Raw genomic sequence first — 20,584 nt, 5'->3', positions numbered from 1 at the left:
TACTAAAACCCAGCTGGTGCCCCAGTTCGTACTAAACACTGGATTTAAGATGGTTCGAAAAGTTAAACTCCGAGACTAGAAATTTTTTGAGAAACCAAAAAGTACATTCATTTTCAATGGATAAAGCCGTCCATGCATCAAGTCTTATAAAGATTCAAAATAAAAAGAAAGGAGTACGCCGCGGGTCTAATTATCCTACTCCTCCGGGTCACGTGCGGCTTTGGAACTCAGATTCGTGCCCGCCTGATCCATGATGCCAATCCCCGCGGCAACTCCCTCGATTGATCTGTTTCCAAAATTATCTTCAACAGAATCTGGAGAAGCCGGAGGAAGACTCAGATCCTCCCGCAGCATCCCCATACTCCGCTTTCCACTGGAGTACTTCCTCCTTTTCATCTTCGAGATTTTTGCTGCCTTCAAGATCGGCAATCAGCTCGGCATTGGCCCTAGCCTGCACTTGAAACATGTAGCGCTCAGACGCCTTCCCGTACAGGTCCATCTTCGCCTCTATCGCCTCGATCCTCTTGGCGAACTCCTTCTTAGCCGCTTTTCTCTCCCGAGCTACTTCCTTCTCCCGAAGAGACTTCTCCTCGGTGAATAGCCGGTTCAAGCATTTGATTTCAGCCTCGAACTTCCGTTGAAGGCGAAAACCATCCTCGGCCGTCTTCAACCGCTCGACCTTCTCTGCTTTGGCCAACGCCTCGGCATTCTGCCTGGCCTCATCCGCCTCGGCAATCTTGGCCGCCGCCTCGGCAATCTTGGCCGCCGCCTCGGCAATCTTTGCATCTGCCTCGACAATCCTGGCATCGGTCTCAGCAATCTTGACCTCCGCCTCGGCTCGGGAAGTCTCGCATTTCCGGTTCGAAGAATCGTAGGCTCGAACCATGGAGTTCATCGAATGGAAAGCCTGGGACGCAAAAACGTAAGTTGTTAGTACCAAGAATTCTAAATTCTAAAAGGCCTAAGATGCCTCGGAGATGAACCAGTACCTTCAAAAACTTGCAGCAGTTTTGCGGTAACTTTCAGCCTCCAGCAAGGCCTCGGGCGCAACTAGGGTCGGACCCAAGCAAGAAGCGATAAGATTAGCAGAGGCTATTGTAACACCCGCGTCCCGCGATCCTAAAGCGGGCCAGTTTGTTTTAAGAAAAACTAGTGATCATGGAGAAATGATCACGGAAAGATTGGGAATGGCGTAGTCAAGGCCAAGAAAACGGACCAAAAGACTTAGCCAGAAAGAACGCGAAAGAACGTTCGAGCTAAACCAGCTAGGTGAGCTGGACAAGCTGGATGAACTAGCTAGCTCAGTTAGGTGAGCTAAACCAGCTGCATGACTAGCTAGCTCAGCTAGGTGAGCTGACCGACAGCTCAACCGAGCTCGGTGAACTGATCGAGTACTAACCCAGCTGGGTGGTCCGGTCAGCTGACACTCGAGCTGGTGGACTGTGGTAGCTCGGGATGAAGAGGTGTAAGGTCGATCGGTTACAGACGAATGGTTACCGTTGGCCAAAGGGTGGATAAGGCCGAACGGTTACGATCGGAAAGACGCAACCTTTCGAAAGGGTGCAATGAATGGATGTGATGTTTCGGAAACACACCCATTCGGCCCCTATATAAGGGAGGACGTCCAAGGGCCTCACAATCATCCACATACACTTCACAATCACCATCACAACCCAAACGGGGTCCCAAAACACTCTACGAAGTGTTGGTCGGAAAGGGGGTGCAGCTCGGCGAGTATCTCCGGAATCGGAATAGATTCTCGGAGCCACGACCGAACTGATGCGCATGCTATCTCCCGATCCAACGGTTCGATAGAATGTATTAAGGGATGGATGGGATAGACCGATCGTCTTAGAGACGGATCAGCGGACGGATCGGATCGGACAGACCGATCGTCGGACAGATCAGATCGGATAGACCGATCGTCGTACGGATCGGATCGGACAGACCGATCGTTGGACGGAAGGATCGGATCGGAGAAGAAGACGGATTCGGATAGACCGTTGCACAGACGGATCGACCAACCGGGATAGGCGGATCGATCGTCATGTCAACAGGTCGGGTTGACGTATAACCGGATCTGTTTACGATCGGATAAACGGACCAAGGCTTAGATCGGCGGATTGATCGGTCGTATAGATCGGCGGGATGACCGACAATACGTATCGGAGATCTGGTCGAGGGAACATGGTGGATTACTCGATCGAGGATTCGATGAGAACCGCTGGAGGGTTCGACGACTTGATTGATGGTTCGGTTCGATAGCTCGATTATGGGGTCGATGGATCGTCCGTTCTATAAGTCATATCGTCGAGGGAAGGACACAAAAAGGAAATGGATCGGAAAATCTAATATTGTCAATATGGAAGTATCGACGGATCTAACGATAGACCGATAGATGATATGGTTAACGAGAAGTTAATCGGGAAGGCGTATAAGGGAAAGGTGTTCGAAGAAGCACGAGGATAAGTGCAACCGAACACACCCAAGGGTCGCCCATGGATGCAATCTCACCGGTAAAGGGAGTAAGCACCGAGAATGGGTAGGTGATGTGGTTCACCATGTAAGGATCTAATATCGCGGCCGCCTTCATGTATCAATCGCCATGGCCAATGGTGAAACCGATTGGGAATCGGTAACACTAATGGTGACTCGACGGATAACCAACGGGAAAGTCCACGGTGAGAATCGGTGGACAAAACGGATGTTGGACCCGCGAGCAAACCAAAGGTCGATGGACGAATGATTTCATGGGCTAGCCTACGATAATCCGATGGATGAATCCACGGACCCTTGGGTGTGATAATGATATTGTTTGGATCACATGGATGGATCGATAAGCTGAAGGCTTTATCGACCACCATGGACCGGACGGGTAAATGGTTAATAAACCGTCGGCGGTTGTAGTGATAAACGACTGGATCGGAAACATGGATGGTTCGTTAAGCCGAGGGCTTGATCGTCCACCATGAAACCGAAGGGGCGTACGTTTGGAGGACGGATGGACCAATGAGCCAAGAGCTTGATTCGGCCACCGTGAACCAAGAGAAACGTACGATCCCCAATCTCTTTCGTGGGACTTAGACCAGTGGGGTTGGTTGGATGTATGGCTAAGTAACGATAGAGATTGGTCCATCAATACACGATTGGTTAAGAATCGTTGTACGAATGGAATAAGGCGACGAGAGGGCTAAGAGAAGGATCAATAGACGGATCGAAGAGGAATCAAATCCGCTTGTAGGCCAAGGTATGTAAACGCATCTAACTTATTAGTTAAGATAGACGTTTGGGAATTGGCCGTTAGATTAGGGATACAAAGAATATGCAATTGTTAGACTTATAATGGTTAGCGAACAAATGGCATGTCTTGGCCGAGTTAATGATTGATCTAAAGTCTAAGGGACAGAGACGATCAAACCGGTACAAGGGATGGTTGGAATTAGACCAAAGGTATAAAGACTTCCGCTGTGTTAAGAGATAAGGATTATAGAATTAAGCCTCGTAAAGGCAATTCTATGTTAAATCGTGGAAAATATGGAGGTTCGGCCGGGAAGTGGCGCGAACGTGAACCTTGGGTCGCCGGACGCCGAGACGTCCGGGACGGGGTCTCACAGCTGTCTTATCCTTGTAGATGGGAGCCTCGTTACGACTCCTTTTCTCCTTCCTACGGCCTCCCGAGCTATCACCTCGGGGCCTCTTACCCTTCGCCTTAGTCTTCGCCTCGGCACCCAGAGCAACAATAGCCGAGGTCCCTGCCGCCTCGAGGACTTCTGTCGACAAAACATCAACAGAGGCCTCAGCCCCAACCAGAGTCGTGTCTTCCCGAGCTTCGTCGATTGCCTCGGTATCAACAGCGACCTCGGAGTCATTCCTGACTTCGGGGGGAGTAGGCGGTTTGAAGTTCGCCTCCAGTATCGCCCTTTCCCGAGCCGCCTTCCTCTCGGCAGCCTTCTTCGCTCTCAAAGATTGCGCGGCACCCTGCATCTCGATAAGGTGATCTAGGCGATGATCAGATGATTCTGAGGAGGATTGGCAAGGAGTTCCGTGCAACAAACGTAAGGCCCTCTCAATTCTATCTCGGGAGAAATGTTTCGTCCAATCACACTTCCGAGCTATCAATTCGTCGTGAAGATATAGAAAGCCCTCGGGAATGTCTTCAAGAAATGACGGGTTTCGATCTGCATGAACAAGAAAATGGTCAGTAAAAAGTTTAAGATAAAACAGAACGGCAAATACGACTTCGGATATAAATACCGATTTTTCTCCACTTTCCAACGACTTTCCCTAAGTAGTCCTCGTGGACACTATACTCATCCAAGACTATGTAGAAGATGTGGTCGGTATATTTCTCATCTTTGCTCGGGAACCCGCTGATAACCCTCCTATTCGGCCTCGGAGAGATGTAAAACCTCTCAACAGGACCCGGTATGCGCCGGATTTCTAACAGATTCCTTAGGTGGCTAAGGTCGACAATGTTGACCGTCTCAATACTCCGGACCAGAATTCCTACAAGATGGCGCAAGCCTCGGGTTGTGATCTGAGACAAAGCGATCTTGTACGACCATAGAAACGCCAATATAGGCCTCGGAATCGGAAGCCAGAGGTAGCAGTGGTAGAAGAACCCCTCATAAAGGGTGAAAAACCCCTCGGGCGGATCATCTGCTCGCTCATTCGGAGTTGGAAGTCTTAGTTCAACCCCTTCGCTAAAACCGAACCGGGCCTTAAGATCACGAAGGGAATCCTCCGTGCATAAGGTGGAGCCCGGGGGATCGGGTTTCCTCGCTTTCTTGGCTCGTCTTCTCTTCTGGTGACCCTTGGCTGCTTGAACTTTAGCTTGAAGCAACCTGGCCGCCTCGTCAGAATCATAGTGAACCTCCTCGGCCTTAATAGAAAGTAGAGGCGCCTCGGGTGCATTTTGCCAGCACGAGACTCCAGCTTCACCGACTGCCAGTGGATGGACCCCCCTCCTACTTAACATCACCTGATCCCGAGCTACATCTGCAATCGTGTCTTCCCGAGCAATAAAACGGCTCGGGTCTTCTTCCCGTGAGGCCGACTCTGCATCACTACCACGGTACAGCTCGATCTGACGATCCGAGACGTTCGCCTCGGAATCACTCGAAGAACTCCAAACCATTTTTCTCTTATAAACAGGGAGAAGTTTATCGCCTCGGGACGAACCACTAGAATCAGAGAGAGACATCTGGCTCGGATGAATTGGGAGAGTTTGATTGGAAGAAACAAGACTTGGACATCGGAGAAGTCAAAACTAAGATCTAAAACGGCGGCGCTACGACGGAAGTAGAACGGAAAAAGTAGAAAATGGAAAAAATCAAGATCAGAGAGAGAAGAGAACGAACCTTGAAAATTTTCCTTTGCAGTTGCGAAATGAGAGAACAAGTCGGAAACTTAACATTTATAGGGATTTAGGGCGCGTCGGGTTCGTACGAGCCGAATAAAACACATCGTGTCTGCATCTAAGGCGCGTCGGGCACGCGCGAATTGAATAGGATACTTCACATCCGCATGAATCTCGGGAATCAGCGAAGGACCTTTTCACTTTTCGAGAAGGAACCCCAACCGTCACACGCCAAGAGAAGATGAAACGACAGAGGAATTCGAATCGCCAAAAACTTTAAAGGGACCGAACTATCCGAAGTAAACGGCTCGGCCCAATTGTCATAAAGCTCATCACGCTTGGTTCTCCAAACTAACAAGCTGGGGGGCTAACTGTTGGGGTCGGATTCCATCCTTTGGCGCCGAGCCAGACTTAGAGCACCTCGGAAGTTTTTCAGAGATCACTTCGGGGCATCGCATCATCCATCTCGGGTTATCCATCCAATAGGTTTAGGGTACCCGAGCCCACCGCCTCGGGGGTACCCGAACAAGTCATCTCGGAGTACCCGAGCCCAATCGCCTCAGGGTACCCGAGCCCATCGCCTCGGGGGTACCCGAACAAGTCATCTCAGAGTACCCGAGACCAATCGCCTCGGGGTACCCGAGCCCATCGCCTCGGGGGTACCCGAACAAGTCATCTCGGAGTACCCGAGCTAGTCCGTCCTGGGTACCCGAGCCGATTGCACAAGTTCTCCGAGGCGAAGTCTTCATCATCACCCGAGGCAAAGACTTAGTAAATATTCGTCGTTAAAGTATCATTTCCAAGCAAGGCGTCATTTCCGAAAAGGAAGGATCATTTCCGATAGACCCGGAAATGATAAGGAAGAATCTCGAAGGATCAACTCAAATCAGGAAATCTTCCAAGAAACTCCGAAGAATAAAGAAACTATCCTAAATCCGCGATATTATAAGCCGACTTCAAGATAAAAGGAAATCTTCCGAGAATATCGCTGGAGAGGCGGTTTACCATCCCTATATATAGAGACTCAAGGCTCTCACAGAAGGGGAGGCAAGATCGCTCTAGAATTTACATGACAAAAGCTCTTACAGCACAAACACCTTTTTCCTTTTACGATCAAACTCTTGTACGATCAAAACTGCTCTTTTCATCAATAAGATTAAGAACACCATCTTTGGTTACAATTGTTTCTGTTGTTCTTTGAGAATTCACGCTTATCGTATCCCTAAAAGAAAGCCCTAGAAAAATCTCGATTGTGTTAGTTTCGACTTCCATAGACACTACAAAAACAAAAACAGAAAATGGTATTTACAATGATGGTTGGGTGTGGTACCTCAGTTGAAGGTCCTGGAGATGTAGTCGTCCATCTCCTCTCTAGTGTATTCCCATGGAATGTTGGGACCTTGTTGTTGCTCTTCCTCCTTAGGTGCAAGGTACTCGATCTCAGGGCCGGCTTGGCGGTTAGTGCGGCGGTTGAGTGGTCGCCTGGCATTAAGGAGCCTCGCCTTGCTGCCGGAGCGAACCAGTGCTTGCTTCCTTCTTCTCCTGTGCTCTCTAGGTTCGTGAGAAGAATGTCTTGCTGGTGCCTGGGAAGTGTCTGCTTCCCTTGGTTCATAGGTGGATTGCCTGGGCACTTCGTAACATCTTGAACCGGTTCATAGGTTGAGTTTCTTGGTGCATCTGAATCATAACGTCTGGAGGGTATATCTTCAGGGAGGTCTGCTCTTGTTGCTGTAGTGCTAGAAGAGGAGCGGTTCAACTTCTTCTGTATAGATGTGACCATCTTGTAGCACTTACCAATGAACTTGTCCTTGAACTTTCACCAGGCTTGGAGCTTGCTGAGCTTCTCAAGACTCTTAGTGAGGCTCTTGCTCTGTCTTGATGGCGGTTTGTGCTCTGCGAAATGGAACCTCCGGGTGTTGTATTCCTCTATATCCAGGTCCTCTTCTTCTTCCTCAGCTTCGTCTTCTTCTTCTTTAACTCCTTCTTCTTCAGCAGGTTGAACAACTTCGTTCACGCCATAGAGTATCTCAACAGGTGGTTTGAAGTCAATGTTGTCTCTGTCCTTGATCTTTGTGAATGCCTGGTGAGGGAGGAGAAATTTCGCTCCTTCTGCTTCTAGAAGATCAAATATCCAGGCATACCTTCCATCCAGCATCTCGCAATCCAATGAGGTAGTCTTCCTCAAGTATTCGATGTCGACCCACTTGGGAAAGATCTCTTCTGACTCTAAAGGTACTCCACATACCAACAATATAGGTGTTATCAGCCCACCCATGAAAAATTTTCCTTTAGAATTCTTCTTGGCATTCGTCACCGCCCACGCCTTGTAGCTTCACAGGTGGCTGAGCAAGAAGAAGACGGCAGAAGAGTTTGACTTGTCACCCACCAACACGGTATTGTCTTTTGTTACACCAAGGGTTTCCTGCAGTGCCATCACCATCACTTCCATCTCCCCGCTGATGATAGTACCGGTTATCTCCCTTGCAAAGAGAACGCTGGATAGGATGCGGTGGAAGTAGTGAAGGACTGGGCTCCTAATGGTGTTGCTCTTGGAGCGGGCAGAGAAGAACTTGACATCATCTCCAATTGTCTCCTGTTGGGGTCGGATTTCATCCCTTAGCACCGAGCCAAACTTTGGAGCTTTTGAAGATACCTCGGGGAAGTATATCAATCACCTCGGTGCAGCAAGCCATTCACCTCGGTGTAGAAAGTCACTCGCCTCGGGGCAACGTGCCAGGCCCCTCGGGAAACGCCTACCTCAGGATCCATAGGCAAGCTCGGAAACCCGAACCGGCTCTTCGAGTGCCCGAGCCGGTTCACGCCAGGACGCCCGAGCCGTTTCCTCCGTGTGACCGAGCCGATTTTCCTCGGAAGCCCGAGCCGCGCCTCTCTTATCTCCGAGCCAAACACTAATCAGCTTCTGAATTACCCGAGGAGAGAACGTGATACACCCGAGGCAAAGACTTAGTAAATATTCATCGTCAAAGTACCACTTCCAAGCAAGGCACCATTTCCGAAAAAGAAGGATCATTTCCGATATACCCAGAAATGATAAGGAAGAATCTCGAAGGATCGACTCAAATCAGGAAGTCTTCCAAAACACTCCGAAGAATAAGGAAATTATCCTAATCCGCGATATTCTAGCCGACTTCAAGATAAATGGAAATCTTCCGAGAATATCGCTGGAGAGGCGGTTTATCACCCCTATATAAAGAGATTCAAGGCTCTCGTAGAAGGGAGGCGACATGACTCTAGAATTTATACTACACAAAGCTCTTACGGCACAAACACCTTTTTCTTTTACGATCAAACTCTTATACGATCAAAACTACTCTCTTCATCAATAAGATCAAGAACACCATCTTTGGTTACAATTGTTTCTGTTGTTCTTTGAGAATTCACGCTTATCGTATCCCTAAAATAAAACCCTAGAAAAATCTTGATTGTGTTAGTTTCGACTTCCACAGTTTGGCGCCGTCTGTGGGGATACTTTAGAATTCTCTTACCCTAAGACGCAGAACTCGATTACCGAAGAACGATGAACGAAGACGATCGCCAGATACCACCAGCCGGAGGAAACCCTAACCCTCCGAACCCTCAGAATCCTCAGGCCGATCCGACAATCTCAGCGACCCTAGCCGAACTGAAGGATATGATGGTCAAATTCCAGAAGAAAGCTGACGACCAAGAGAAAGCTAACAAGACGTTGGCGCAGCAAATTGACGAAATCACATCCCGTGGGCAACACAAAACCGCGCGTTTCCAGACTCATCCGCTACGAGCCCATCCTGCCAGACGCGAGGATCAGGATGATCCCACCGAACCAGACGAAGTGGGCCCGACAAACGAGCCGGACGATCCACAAAACGAGCGTAACCGAGCCGGAGCTAACTCTGTCGAACGAACCGACCTCACTGATGACGAAGAGACTGAGGAAAACATAAGATGGGCTGAAGAATCCGAAAGAGAAGACGAGCTCAGCAAGATCCGAGCCTCCCTAGCCAAGGCGGAAGCTGATATGAAGCTCGTCAAAACCCAGATACATAGCGTTTCATCCTCTGCACCGAACATCGACCGAATTTTGGAAGAATCTCGGAATACGCCTTTCACCAAAAGAATTTCCGAAACGACGATGTCCAATCTGGGGAAGTTCAAAATCGTCTCTTACAACGGATCAACCAACCCGAAGTGTCACATCAAATCGTTCGTGATATCCATGGCCCGAGCCAGGTTCAAGCCCGGGGAGAAGGATGCTGGTCTATGCTTACTATTCGTAGAACACCTCAAGGGACCCGCTTTAGAGTGGTTTTCAAGATTAGAACGAAACTCGATTGACAGTTTCGACGAGCTGTCGACACTTTTCCTTAAGCAATACTCCGTGCTCATCGACCCCGGAACCTCCGACGCAGATCTGTGGTCTCTATCTCAACAGCCCACCGAGCCGTTAAGAGATTTCCTCACGACCTTCAAATCGACGCTAGCCAAGGTCGAAGGAATCACAGATGTAGCCGCCCTTTATGCTTTAAAGAAATCTCTCTAGTACAAGTCAGAATTCAGGAAAGAGTTGAACCTGTCTAAACCAACAACAATTCGCGATGCACTGCACCGAGCCTCGGATTTCGTCGCCCATGAAGAAGAGATGGCGCTGCTAGCAAAGAGGCATGAGCCGACAAAGCAAACGCCCCGAGCCAAAAAGACCCAAGCAACACCTCCGGTCCAGAAGAAGAGGCGTGAGAGCGGGACGAATACCCATCACGAAGGGCGTAATTTTTCGGGATACCATAACTACCAGATTGACACGCCCCGAGGCCGAGGACGCGGCAGAGGCCGAGGCCGTGGACGAGGAAGAGAGTCCTTCACCTGGACAAGGGATCAACCACCAAGCAATGATCACGAATATTGCGAGCACCATAAAATCTTCGGCCACCACACCTCGAGATGCCGGAGCCTCGGCGCTAAGTTAGCAGGCAAATTCCTAGCAGGAGAGCTCGGGACGAGCGTCACGCTTAAAGACCTCGAGCCAGAGCCAGAGCCCAAACAGACCAACCCGGGAAGAGACCCCGAGCCAAGGAACCAGGAGTCTCAGAAAAGAACCTAGGGGGCGCAGGACAAAGACCGAGATGGTACGCGGCAAAAGGTCCTCACCATAATGGGTGGATCGCCATACTGTCCTGACACCGTAGCCGCGATCAAAGCATATCAACGCCGAGCCGAGGCGCCTAGCAACTAGGCCAGACCCTTTGACCGACCCAACGACGTGTTCACATTCGAGGAAAGCGAGACGAACGGGCTCGACATGCCTCATGACGATCCACTCGTCATCACATTAGCGATAGGAGACCATGATATTTACCGAGTATTAATCGACACCGGCAGCACCATCGACGTGATCTTTTGCGAAACGCTCCGACAAATGAATATCGACATGTCACAGGTAACTCCGACCCCGAGGCCAGTCCTCGGGGTTTCAAGATAAACTTTAATGACGCTTGGAACCATCCAATTACCAGTCCGAGCCGGCGGGGTGACAAAGATAGTCAACTTCTCGGTCACCGATCAACCTACCATCTACAACGTCATAATGGGGACGCCGTGGCTAAATCTAATGCGAGCTATCGCATCAACGTATCATCTCTGTGTCAAATTCCCGACCTCCAATGGCGTGAAAACGATTTGGGGAAGTCAGAAAAATTCATGGATGTGCTTCATGGCAGCACACAAGCTTCGAAACCCGGTCACTGAAGCTAAGGCCGAAGCTGACCACAAAAAATCAAAACTTGGCCGGAGCGAAGAGACGGCTATATCTAAACAATTATAGCAATTACAGATCGAGGAGGCACGCGAGGAGAAGAAGCCTACCTCGGATCCTGTAATCTCCATTAACCTCGACGAAGAACGGCCTGAACGGTGCGTGGAAATCGGCAGCGACTTAACCGAGGAGATCAAGACCGAGCTCATGTTATTCCTCAAGGAGAACATTAACACCTTTGCCTGGTCGGCTGAAGATCTACCCGCAGTAAGCATCGACGTAATCTGCCACGAGCTGAATGTTGACCCATCTTTCAAGCCCATCAAGCAGAAGCAAAGAAAATTGGGTCGGGATCGCGCGGATGCCGTAAATGCAGAAGTAGAAAAACTCCTGAAGATCGGTTCAATCTCCGAAGCAAGATATCCAGACTGGTTAGCGAACCCCGTCGTGGTTAAAAAGAAGAACGACAAGTGGAGAGTTTGCGTCGACTTCACCGATCTGAACAAAGCTTGTCCTAAAGACAGTTTTCCGCTCCCACATATCGATCGTTTATTAGAAGAAACTGCGGGAAATAAGTTGCTATCGTTCATGGATGCTTTTGCGGGATACAACCAGATTCTCATGCACCCCGACGATCGCGAGAAGACAGCCTTTATCACGGACCGAGGTATCTACTGTTACAAAGTCATGCCCTTCGGACTCAAGAACGCTGGCGCGACATACCAACGGCTCGTCAACAGGATGTTCTCCGAGCAGCTCGGGAAAACGATGGAAGTTTACATCGACGACATGCTAGTCAAATCCCTCAAAGAAAACGACCACATAGCCCATCTACGCGACTGTTTTCGCCAGCTCAACAAGCACAACATGAAGCTCAACCCGGCAAAGTCGTTTTGCGGTAAAGTCGGGTGAGTTCCTAGGATATCTCGTAACCCACCGAGGCATCGAGGCGAATCCAAAGCAAATTGATGCCCTACTGAACATGCCCTCACCGCAGAACAAACGCGAAGTTCAACGCCTTACCGGGAGAGTCGCAGCCCTGAACCGATTCATCTCACGGTCAACTGACAAATGCTTGGCTTTCTACGACACTCTACGTGGAAACAAGAAGTTCGAGTAGACCGATCTTTGCGAAGAAGCCTTCCAGAAACTGAAGAAGTATCTAGCTAACCCACTGGTGTTAGCGAAACCAATCCCGGGCGAGCCGTTATTTCTGTATATCGCCGTCTCAGATATAGCAATAAGAGGAGTCATCGTTAGAGAAGACAGAGGAGAACAGAAACCAATATTCTATGTCTCACAAACTTTCACCGAAGCAGAAACACGCTATCTGCAAACTGAAAAGCTTGCCCTCGCCGTAGTAATGTCAGCTCGGAAGCTACAGCCGTATTTCCAATCTCACTCAATTGTCGTCATGGCGCCTGTATCACTCCGAACTATCTTGCATAGTCTGAGCCAGTCGGGACGCCTGGCCAAATGGGCGGTGGAACTCAGTGAGTACGACATCGAATATAGGAACAAAACGTGCGCAAAATCTCAGGTCCTCGCCGACTTTATCATTGAACTGCCAACAGAAAAAGCCCGAGAAGAGTCGCCCGATGCCGTTTGGATCCTCCATGTCGACGGATTATCTTCGAAACAAGGTTCTGGTGTCGGGATCCGCTTAGCATCACCGGAAGGTGAAATCCTCGAGCAATCTTTTCGGTTAAATTTCGACGTGACTAACAACTTAGCAGAATACGAAGCACTGATAGCAGGACTGAAGCTGGCTCGGGGATTTCAGATCAACAAGCTACGAGCTTTCTGCGACTCCCATCTCGTGGCCAATCAATTTAACGGAGAATACACGGCTCGCGATGAACGAATGGAAGCGTATCTGGCTCTCACGCAAGACCTGGCAAAACAGTTCGAAGAATTCAAGTTAACCAGAATCCCGCGAGGCGAGAACACATCGGCCGACGCCTTAGCGGCTTTAGCTTCAACCTCTGACCCAAATCTGAAGAGGATCATACCGGTCGAGTTCATCGAAAAGCCGAGCATTGAAGACAATAGCAAGGATCAAGTTCTAACAGATCGGGAGATGGAAGAACCAGAAGAAATGGACATCGAACTGCTAGACCAGCAAACTACAAACGCGACCGAGCTTGAATACGGAAGCGATGCCAAATGGATCGGAGCCATCCGAAGTTACATAGCAGATGGAGAAGTTCCTGCTGAAAAATGGGCAGCTCGGAAGCTTAAGGCAATATCAGCGCGGTATACTCTGATCGACGGAGAACTCTTTAAATGGCAATTCTCCGGACCACTCCTTATCTGTGTCGAAGGAAACGAAGCTCGGAGAGTCATGGAAGAAGTACACGGCAGATCTTGTGGGAATCATTCTGGCGAGAGAGCCCTAGCCATAAAAATCAAACGCCACAGAAGTTTTCTCAACGGTGCGACAAATGCCAGAGGCACGCACCAACCATTCATCAGCCCGCCGAGCTCCTCTCTTCCATCACCTCGCCTTACCCCTTCATGCGCTGGTCCATGAACATTATCAGACCTCTACACAACTCCAAGCAGAAGAAACTTGTCTTCGTACTAACAGACTGCTTCTCCAAATGGATCGAAGCGGATTCCTATGCCAGCATCAAAGACGCACAGGTCGAGAACTTCGTCTGGAAGAACATCATATGCCGCCACAGGATACCTTATGAGATCGTTATAGACAACGGATCACAGTTCATTTCGTCTCGATTCGAAGGATTCTGTGAGAAATGGGGAATTCGCCTCAGCAAGTCTACGCCTCGGTATCCTCAGGGAAACAGACAGGCGGAAGCAGCAAACAAGACGATTCTCGACGGAATAAAGAAGCGCCTCGACGCGAAGAAAGGCCGCTGGGCCGACGAATTGGAAGGAGTACTATGGTCGCACAGAACAACGCCGCGGCGGGCCACGGGAGAAACACCTTTCGCCCTCGTCTACGGTACGGAGTGTGTGATTCCCACCAAAGCCGAGATCCCCGGAATAAGAAGACGTTTGCTCCCCGAGCAGGAAAATTCCAATACTCAGATGATGCTGGACGAACTGAAGTTAATCGACGAAAGAAGAGATTCGGCTTTGGTCCGTATGCAGAACTATCAGAATGCTACAGCTCGGTACTACAATTCTCATGTTAAGAATCGCCGCTTCCACGAAGGAGATCTCGTACTGGGCAAAGTTTTCCAGAATACCGCCAAACAGAACGCAGGTAAGCTCAGCGTCAATTGGGAAGGACCTTACACGATCGCAAAGGTGATCCGTCCCGGCGTCTACGAACTCATCAACATGAACGGCAAAGCGGTACCTAGATCCTGGAACGTCATACATCTAAGGAAATATTATCGCTAAGAACCTAAGGTACGCATATACTTGAACTACGGGGTGGCTTAATCCCTGAAAAGGGTTGTTGGGGTCGGATTCCATCCACCTGGGATCGAGCCAAACATAAAACGTCATGAGCAAGCGTGCACGCCAGCTCAGGGGATCCTCTCAAAACAGCTCGGAACAATCTCTCCACCAGCTCGGGTTCTACGCTGATCGGCTCGGACACTTTGCCATCCGGTTCGGGATTCTGCTAAACCAACTAGATACCCGAGCCCGTTGTCCGAGCCCAATTTGATGACCGAGCCCATCTGCAGTTCGGGTACCTAAGCCGGTTCCCTCGCGGATACCCGAGCCCGGTGAATATCTCGGTTCGGGAACGTCACATTGTCTCCCGGCCCGAGTACTAGGAAGTCTCCAAGGTGCCCGAGGCGAAATCATCAAGACACCTGAGGCAAGTACTTAGTAAATATTTGCCTTCAAAGATATCATTTCTGAGCAAGACCTCATTTCCGATATACCCGGAAATGATAGGAGAAAATCTAGAAGGATCGACTCGAATCAGGAAATCTTCCAAAGACTCCGAAGAATAAGGAAATTATCCAAATCCGCGATATTCTAGCCGACTTCAAGATAAATGGAAATCTTCCGAGAATATCGCTGGAGAGGCGGTTTATCATCCCTATATAAAGAGACTCAAGGCTCTCACAGAAAGGGGGGAAGATCGCTCTAGAATTTACACGACACAAAGCTCTTACAGCACAAACACCTTTTTCCTTTTACAATCAAACTCTTGCACGATCAAAACTACTCTTTTCATCAATAAGATCAAGAACACCATCTTTGGTTACAATTGTTTCTGTTGTTCTTTGAGAATTCACGTTTATCGTATCCCTAAAATAAAACCCTAGACAAATCTTGATTGTGTTAGTTTCGACTTCCACAGTTTGGCGCCATCTGTGGGGATACTTTAGAATTCTCTTACCCTAAGACGCAGAACTCAATTACCGAAAAAGATGATGAACGAAGACGGTCGTCAGACACCACCAGCCGGAGGAGGCAACCCTAACCCTCCGAACCCTCAGAATCCTCAGGCCGACCCGGCAATCTCAGCGACCCTAGCCGAACTAAAGGATATGATGGTTAAATTCCAGAAGAAAGCTGACGACCAAGAGAAAGCTAACATAAACTTGGCGCAGCGAATCGACGAAATCGCAACCCGTGGGCAAAAAAAACCACGCGTTTCCAGACTCGGCCGCCACGAGCCTGTAGGGATTTGCCTGGCATCAACCCGACAAGACTCACGTTCGCGACACCAACCAACAACACCAGAGTCGCAACCCGAGCCGACCCTACCAGACGCGAGAATTAGGATGATCCCACCGAACTAGACGCAGTGGACTTGACGAACAAGCCAAATGATTTGCAAGACGAGCGCACCAGAGCCGGAGCTGATTCTGCCGAGCGACCTGATCTCACTGATGACGAAGAAACTGAGGAAAACATAAGGTGGGCCGAAGAATCCGAAAGAGAAGACGAGCTCAGCAAGATCCGAGCCTCCCTAGCCAAGGCGGAAGCTGATATGAAGCTCGTCAAAACCCAGATACATAGCGTTTCATCCTCCGCACGTAACATCGACCGAATTTTGGAAGAATCTCGGAATACGCCTTTCACCGAAAGAATTTCCGAAACGACGATGTCAAATCTGGGGAAGTTCAAAATTGACTCTTACAACGGATCAACCGACCCGAAGTGTCACATTAAATCGTTCGTGATATCCGTGGCCCGAGCCAGGTTCAAGCCCGGGGAGAAGGATGCTGGTCTATGCTTACTATTTGTGGAACACCTCAAGGGACCCGCATTAGAGTGGTTTTCAAGATTGGAACGAAACTCGATCGACAGTTTCGACGAGCTGTCGACACTGTTCCTCAAGCAATACTCCGTGCTCATCGACCCCGGAACCTCCGACGCGGATCTGTGGTCCCTGTCCCAACAACCCACCGAGCCGTTAAGAGATTTCCACACAACCTTCAAATCGACGCTAGCCAAGGTCGAAGGAATTACAGATGTAGCTGCTCTTTCGGCTTTGAAGAAAGCTCTCTGGTACAAGTCAGAATTCAGGAAAGAGTTGAACCTGTCTAAACCGACAACAATTCGCGACGCGCTGGACCGAGCCTCAGATTTTGTCGCCCACGAAGAAGAGATGGCGCTGCTAGCAAAGAGGCATGAGCCAACGAAGCAGGCGCCCCGAGCCGAGAAAACCGAGAAAACCCAAGCGACACCTCCGGTCCAGAAGAAGACGCGTGAGAGTGGTACGAATACGCATCACGAAGGACGCAACTTCTCGGGATACCATAACTACCAGATTGACACGCCCCGAGGCCGAGGTCGCGGCACAGGCCAAGGCCGTGGAGGAGGAAGAGAGTCCTTCACCTGGACTAGGGACCAGCCACCGAGCAATGATCAAGAATATTGCGAGCACCACAAAATCTTCGGCCACCATACCTCGAGATGCCGAAGCCTCGGCGCTAAGTTAGCAACTAAATTCCTAGCTGGAGACGTCGGGACGAACATCACACTTAAGGATCTCGAGCCAGAGCCAGAGCCCGAACAAACCAACCCGGGAAGAGACCCCGAGCCAAGGAATCAGGAGTCTTAGAAAAGAACCTGGGGAACTCAAGACGAAGACCAAGACAATACACGGCAAAAAGTCCTCACCATAATGGGTGGATCACCGTACTGTCCTGACACCGTAGCAGCAATCAAAGCTTATCAACGCCGAGCTGAGGCGCCTAGCAACTGGACAAGATCCTTCGATCGACCTAACGACGTGATCACATTCGAGGAAAGCGAGACGAACGGGCTTGACATGCCTCATAACGATCCGCTCGTCATAACATTAGCGATAGGAGACCATGACATTTACCGAATATTAGTCGACACCGGCAGCACCATCGACGTAATCTTTCGCGAAACGCTCCGACAAATGAACATCGACATGTCACAGGTAACTCCGACCCCGAGGCCAGTCCTCGGATTTTCAGGAGAAACTTTTATGACGCTTGGAACTATCCAATTACCGGTCCGAGCCGGCGGGGTGACAAAGATAGTCAACTTCTCGGTCACCGATCAACCTACCATCTACAACGTCATAATGGGAACTCTGTGGCTAAATCTAATGCGAGCAGTCGCCTCAACATATCCTCTCTGTGTCAAATTCCCGACCCCTAATGGTGTGAAAACGATCTGGGGCAGTCAGAAGAATTCTCGGATGTGTTTCATGGCAGCACACAAACTCCGAAACCCTGTCACTGAAGCAAAGGCTGAGACCGACCACAAGAAATCAAAACTTGGCCGGAGTGAAGAGAAGGCTATATCTAAACAGTTATAGCAATTACTAGGCCTGTGCATTTTCTCCGAAACCCGAAAACCCGACCCGACCCGACCCGAAAAATGAGGTTCAGGTACGGTTTCGGTTAGACTCTATAAACCGAACGGATAATATGATTGATTTGCAGCGGGTTCGGTTTCGGTTCGGGTGTAAACCGAAACCCGATCGGTTAACCGGCCATTTATTGTATACACATATATATAAGGATATGTGTAGTTAAGAGAAGTAATCATATATTCATAAACCCAAAAATATCGAGACTTGAGAGCACGTATCTCCTGTTTCCGATATTCTCTCCGATTTTCTAGATTGCTTTTGCCGTTTCCACTTCTCCACTCCATTGATTCGTTTCTCATCTTAAAGCCTATATAAACCCCAAATTGGCAAACTGGAAACCCTAAATCCCCTAAACGATTCACGAGAAATAGCTGCTAAACCTACTCTATCAGCTTCTTCGACAAATCAATCGTCAGTTTGTGTTTCTCCTTTCTCGTATTCTCTTATTCAAACTTTGTAATTCTATCATTTCTGTGTTTAATTTATTTTGTATTTCAGTTTCTTATGCATCTTAGATTGATAGAGCTTTGTAATTATGTCATTTATGGGTTTCAGTTTCTTATGTTTAACAATAGGTTTGTGAATTGTGACTTTGTGTGAATGTGAAGTTGTGTAATTGTGAAGTATGTAGCCGTAGGAATCTGTAGTATGTAGCCGTAGGAATGTAGCTCTAGGAATGTAGCTCTAGGAATCTGTAGTATGTAGCCGTAGGAATCTGTTCCATTTTCTCGATTATGTTGCTCACTTATCAATCTATCTTCTCTGTTCTCTAATTGAGACAACGTAGATGCATCATTTTTATTGAGAATTTGAGATTTTCGTTTTGTTTAGTGTCATTAGTCTCATTTGAAATTGTTTAACTTTTTGATTTTTGAGACTGAGCTTGAATTTAACTTTTACTTGTGATATTCTTTGATTGTTGCATTGTAGATGGGTTCTTCTTCACCTCCTCAACGACAACAAGATGAATATCAGAATCAGAATGATGATGAATCGGAGAGAAGTGAAGATGATGTGGTGACTTGGGGAAAATGTCTTATGTTCTTGTTTTGTATTAAGTTGTTATCTTATTCTTTAACATGCTTTTTATCTCTACAGATCCTTCGACATTGGGATTTTGTAGCTTCTGGATGAAGACTCATTAAGCTTGTATGGAAGTGAAGTGATTCTGGATTGATTTTTTTTTTCTCTCTAAACTCTTAGCTCTTATGCTCTCTCCCTCTTTGGTACTTTGCATTCTGGTTTTTGGATGTTGGAATTGTTTCTATGTTGTTTTTCTTTTTTACTCTAAACTCCTTATTCTCTCTTTGTTTGGATTTGAATTCTGGTTGTTCTAATACTCTTATACTATGCATTTCTTCTTTAGTTTTGAATTGATTTTTGAATTCTATTTCTGTTATTTGTTCTTAAATGTTCGGGTATTTCGGGTTTTGTATGGTTTACTCGAGTTAGTCTGGTTTAAAAACCGACCCGAATTGTGTTTCGGTTCTACACCGGGTTCTATATCAAAATTGAAAACTGACCCGAAACCGATTGAACCCGAACCAAAACCGATCCGAAAACCAGTCGGTTCCTAATCGGTTCCTAAACATCCTAACCCGAATTACCCGAAAACCGAATTACCCGACCCGAACCGACCCGAAAACCCGAATGCCCAGCCCTAGCAATTACAGATCGAGGAGGCACGCGAGGAGAAGAAGCCTACCTCGGATCCAGTAATCTCCATCAGCCTTGACGACGAACGACCTGAACGATGCGTGGAAATCGGTAGCGACTTAACCAAGGAAATTAAGATCGAGCTCGTCTCATTTCTCAAGGAGAACATCAATACATTTGCCTGGTCGGCTGAAGACCTACCTGGAGTAAGCATCGACGTAATCTGCCACGAGCTGAATGTTGACTCATCTTTTAAGCCCATCAAGCAGAAGCGAAGAAAATTGGGTCGGGATTGCGCAGATGCCGTGAATGCCGAAGTAGAAAAGCTCCTGAAGATCGGCTCGATCTCCGAAGCAAGATATCCAGACTGGTTAGCAAATCCCGTCGTGGTAAAAAAGAAGAATGGCAAGTGGAGAGTGTGCGTCGATTTCACCGATCTGAACAAAGCTTGCCCTAAAGACAGCTTTCCACTCCCACATATCGATCGCTTAGTGGAAGCAACCGCGGGAAATAAATTGCTATCATTCATGGATGCTTTCGCAGGATACAATTAGATTCTCATGCACCCTGACGATCGCGAGAAGACAGCATTCATCACAGACCGAGGAATCTACTGCTACAAAGTCATGCCCTCGGACTCAAGAACGCAGGCGCAACGTATCAACGGCTCGTCAACAGGATGTTCTCTGAGCAGCTCGGGAGGACAATGGAAGTCTACATCGACGACATGCTAGTCAAATCCCTTGAAGAAAACAACCACATAGCCCATCTACGCGATTGCTTTCGCCAGCTCAACAAGCACAACATGAAGCTCAACCCAGCAAAATGTCGTTTCGCGGTAAAGTCGGGTGAGTTCCTAGGATATCTCGTAACCCACCGAGGCATCGAGGCGAATCCAAAGGAAATCGATGCTCTGTTGAACATGCCCTCACCGCAGAACAAGCGCGAAGTCCAACGTCTCACCAGGAGAGTCGCAGCCTTGAACCGATTCATCTCGCGATCCACTGACAAATGCTTGGCTTTCTAC

At 48.6% G+C, this 20,584-nt stretch overlaps 1 protein-coding gene and 1 long non-coding RNA gene across 2 annotated transcripts; one reads left to right on the top strand and one right to left on the bottom strand.

Moving 5' to 3' along the window:
- Positions 1–304: 304 nt before the first annotated feature.
- On the bottom strand, positions 305–3,984 carry LOC110227377 (uncharacterized protein At3g60930, chloroplastic-like). The gene is made up of 2 exons (XM_021021463.1): positions 3,613–3,984; positions 305–907 (listed from the first exon to the last, which is right to left on the bottom strand). The coding sequence occupies exons 1-2, from the start codon at positions 3,982–3,984 to the stop codon at positions 305–307; spliced, it is 975 nt and encodes a 324-aa protein (XP_020877122.1).
- Positions 3,985–17,879: 13,895 nt separating this feature from the next.
- On the top strand, positions 17,880–19,257 carry LOC110227783. The gene is made up of 3 exons (XR_002331460.1): positions 17,880–18,312; positions 18,832–18,918; positions 19,000–19,257. It is a non-coding gene; the product is annotated as an uncharacterized LOC110227783 (long non-coding RNA).
- The last annotated feature ends 1,327 nt before the right edge of the window (positions 19,258–20,584 follow it).

This window comes from Arabidopsis lyrata (genome assembly GCF_000004255.2).
Source record: "Arabidopsis lyrata subsp. lyrata unplaced genomic scaffold ARALYscaffold_6, whole genome shotgun sequence".
NCBI lineage: Eukaryota > Viridiplantae > Streptophyta > Magnoliopsida > Brassicales > Brassicaceae > Arabidopsis > Arabidopsis lyrata.
This window is presented reverse-complemented; position numbering and strand designations above follow the sequence as displayed.